The sequence below is a fragment of the Trichosurus vulpecula genome, chromosome 8, assembly GCF_011100635.1.
Source record: "Trichosurus vulpecula isolate mTriVul1 chromosome 8, mTriVul1.pri, whole genome shotgun sequence".
Classification (NCBI taxonomy): Eukaryota; Metazoa; Chordata; class Mammalia; order Diprotodontia; family Phalangeridae; genus Trichosurus; species Trichosurus vulpecula.
Genome location: NC_050580.1, coordinates 412,851 through 416,115, shown reverse-complemented (window position 1 = coordinate 416,115; position 3,265 = coordinate 412,851). Strand labels below are relative to the sequence as shown.

Here is a 3,265-nt window from a genome sequence, read left to right as displayed (position 1 = left end):
GAGACCTGGATGAGCCATTTTCTCCACACCCACTTTGGGCCAAGGTGTGTGGGGAACGAGTGGAGGAAGAACTAAGGAGTCCTCTGGAGGAGGAAGAGGAGTGCAGGCGAAAATAGGATGTAACTACAGGGATGTAACCTCCTGGAGAAGAAACTCAGACATCTAGGAGCCAGCCAAAGTGCGAGAGGCCCCCGGGGTGGGGCTGAATGTAGGACAATTAGGTGGTACTTATCGGAGCCTTTGAGGTTTGTTTATGCAAGCCAGATTGGGGGGTGGACCCTCAGTCGGTCTGCAGCTTATATAAGTCTCACCCTCTCGCTCCCCAGAGAGTCAAAGTATCCCCTCCCCCCTCGGTTGTCCAGCGTCCTCCCAATGACCAAGGCCCCATTCTCTGTGGAATGGCTCTCCCAGAGCAGCCGGAAGCCCTCACACCTTGGCCAAGGTGACTCTGAGGCTTTCATTGGAGAGGGAGGCCGAGGCCCCCACATCCTCGCAAAGGATCTTCTTTTTTCGTGGCCCCCTGATACCTTGGGGTCAGAAGGTCCTTCTACGAGTTCCCGGCCCCCGGAGCTACCTGCTGCCACCGTCGGAGGGTCTTCCTCAGTCAGTAAGTGCTTTCTCCGGGTGTGGGAGTCGATAGAGAAGGCAGTCTTGGATGAGGACAGGGCGTAGAGAAAGGCCAGAAGAAAGAAGAAAAAGATTGTGTTTGTAGGGGAAGAGGGGAGGAAGCAGGGGAGGAGAGACATAGATGACTAGAAGAGACCAGAAAGACAGTACCGGGGCCAGACTGGACCAGGCCGGTCCAACAGGGGAACTAACTCGCTGGTTCCGGCAAAGCCCGATTCCTTTTTGAGCGCCTTTCCTCCAGAAGGTCAAGGTCAGGTCGTCTTAGGGGCAAGCCGAGACACTCTGGTCTGTTCTACCTGTCATTTGGGGAGCTCCCCACCACTCTGGGCCATGTGTTTTGGCTAGTAAGGAAGCATACAGCCTACCCGCCCACCAGAGCAAGCTGTCATTTGAAGATATTCTTAGCCTTCCTTCCTGCGCGGAAGCTCGGGCCCCTGGGGAGGGTGTGGCGACAGGTCTGGGTGGGAAGGCTTAAACTTCCTAAGGGGCCTCCTGTCTCCCAAGAATCCAGATCTCTGGGCGAGGAGGCTTCCCCTGAGGTCAGCAGTGGCAGCTCTGGGCTACCGGAGGGCCCAAGCCCGGAACCCCATGGACGGGGAGCCCGCCGCCTTCGCACCGCTTTCACGACCAAACAGATCAGCACGCTGGAGAGCTCCTTCAAACGCCACCACTATCTGGGCGCTGCCGAGAGGCGCAAACTGGCGGGCAAGATGCAACTGTCTGAAGTTCAGGTACCCAGACAGGCGGGGGGCTCCCCACTCACCCACCCCCACTCTCGAGCCGCGGTCTGCAGCGATGCTCAGGCTTGGCTTGTTGGGCTCTCGCAGATAAAAACCTGGTTCCAGAATCGCCGCATGAAGCTGAAGCGCCAGCTGCAGGATTTGAGACCCCCAGACCCTCCTCCAGGCTTCCCCCTCCACCTCTACAGCCCCCTGCTTCTGCGCTCTGCACCAGTGCCGCCACCAGGCCTGCCGTACGTGTACCCCAGCTCCCCGCAGCTCCGTGTCCCCAGACTCGTCCAGGAACCCTTTGTTGGTGGCCTGGCCCTCCTCCCACATCTGCCCCCTCTGCCTTTACCCCCCAGTTCCTGCAAAGCGGCCCCTCCTGCCATCCCGTCTGTGCTGGCCTGTCTGCTTAGCGGTTGCCCAGACCAGGCCTCCTTCCTAAGAGCATTGTGACATTGGAGGCCTGCCCTTCTTGGGGGTGACATTGGTGCTGAGGAAGGAGAGAGATAAGGGACCATGGGACTGGACTGGATAGGACAGGACTCCTCCAGGAGACAAAGTCTGAGACAAAGCCTGTTGAAAGAGTTCTCTTTCCTCTGGCTTCTGCCCCACTGGAGGTCCTCCAAATATGAACTTATATGTATATATTCGCAAATTTTGGTCAAGTATACTATGTACAGAAAGAATTATTTATGGAAATATTAAAGAATAGTTATGTTTTTAACATGTCTTATGTGTGCACATGTAATTTGGGGTTTTGCAAAAGAAAACAGTCCACTTCTGCTCAAGATTTCATTCTAAAGGAAAAGCAACTTAGCAATCATTACAAAAGGGAGGTTTAGCAGCTGAGATGGCGGGGCAGAGAGACAGGAGGGTCAGCTTTTTGGGGGGAGGTATGTTCAAAACTCAAGGCAAGGACAAGAGATCAAAAGTGGGGGAGGTTTGGTCCCCTCCTATGTGTGAACAACATCCTGGGTAATGAGAGGGAAAGCCCTTTAAAATGTGCGGAAGAGAAGCACATATCCGAAACTGGACTAACAGGGGGAGCCAATGCAATTCATTTGCAACAGGTTAGATCTTCATAAACAAATTAGGCTGAGAATTCACTATGAGCCAAAGGCAGGGTGGGGAAAAAAATCTGGGCCTGCAGTTTGGGAAGTTGGGGGTGAGCAGAGAAAAGGGGGAGAAGTCTCTACTTATTGAGGGAGGAACTCCATAAATGGGCAAAACCTCCATTCAATTTCAGGCCCCTCTTAACTATAACCACAGTGCAAAGCAAGATTTTCCCTTTTAGGGCTGGCTTCTACCTACTTTGGGGGTCAGAATTTTTCTAGATGCTATCTTTTCAAAATTGGAGGAAGCCCCCATCCCTATCTGGGTGCAAGTGGACTGCTTCCTTCTAAATCACACTGTTTATAAATTCCATGTTTTGTTGGTGGCTCAATCAGTATTTGCAAACTAGTCAAGCTTGAGAGTGAAGGGAAGGGTCAGGTCCATTTTCTCACAGACCCCAGGGCTGCTCGGTCCTGAGCTGTGTGCTCTCCAGCTTGCCCAGGTCATTCCTACCTAAAGTGCTCAGAAGTGAATGAAGACTCCAGATAAAGTTAGATTGCATTCAGGGTGAGGGAGAGGGAGCAGTAAGAGCAGAGCAATGCCCTGACCCAGGGCACTTATGCCAGTTCCCCTCAATATAATCAGCCAAGTTATACTGTCCTAGACCAGACACCAGGAATTTATTTCAAGCCTTAGCCAGGTGCTGTGTTGGATAATGACTGGGACTGGAAGACAAAGTGGAAGATGCCCCTCCCTTCACAGAACTTAAGGTCAAATGGGAGACAGTGTACACACATAAGTGTGGGAAACACAGGCAGTTTTGGAAGGGAAAGTGGTGCCTGATATCTTTAAATGAACAG

At 52.8% G+C, this 3,265-nt stretch overlaps 1 protein-coding gene across 1 annotated transcript; it reads left to right on the top strand.

Annotated features, from left to right (window-relative positions):
* Positions 1 to 372: 372 nt before the first annotated feature.
* On the top strand, positions 373 to 1,805 carry VENTX (VENT homeobox). Its single transcript, XM_036734766.1, has 3 exons — positions 373 to 593; positions 1,097 to 1,358; positions 1,455 to 1,805. The coding sequence occupies exons 1-3, from the start codon at positions 373 to 375 to the stop codon at positions 1,803 to 1,805; spliced, it is 834 nt and encodes a 277-aa protein (XP_036590661.1).
* Positions 1,806 to 3,265: the final 1,460 nt, after the last annotated feature.

What these genes read in the sequence shown, in the direction of transcription:
- VENTX (XM_036734766.1), top strand. Translation starts at nt 373, where the DNA reads ATGACCAAGGCCCCATTCTCTGTGGAATGGCTCTCCCAGAGCAGCCGG. An exon ending in CCTGCTGCCACCGTCGGAGG is followed by an intron (nt 594 to 1,096) that starts GTCTTCCTCAGT and finishes CTGGGTGGGAAG; the next exon opens with GCTTAAACTTCCTAAGGGGC. An exon ending in TGCAACTGTCTGAAGTTCAG is followed by an intron (nt 1,359 to 1,454) that starts GTACCCAGACAG and finishes GGGCTCTCGCAG; the next exon opens with ATAAAAACCTGGTTCCAGAA.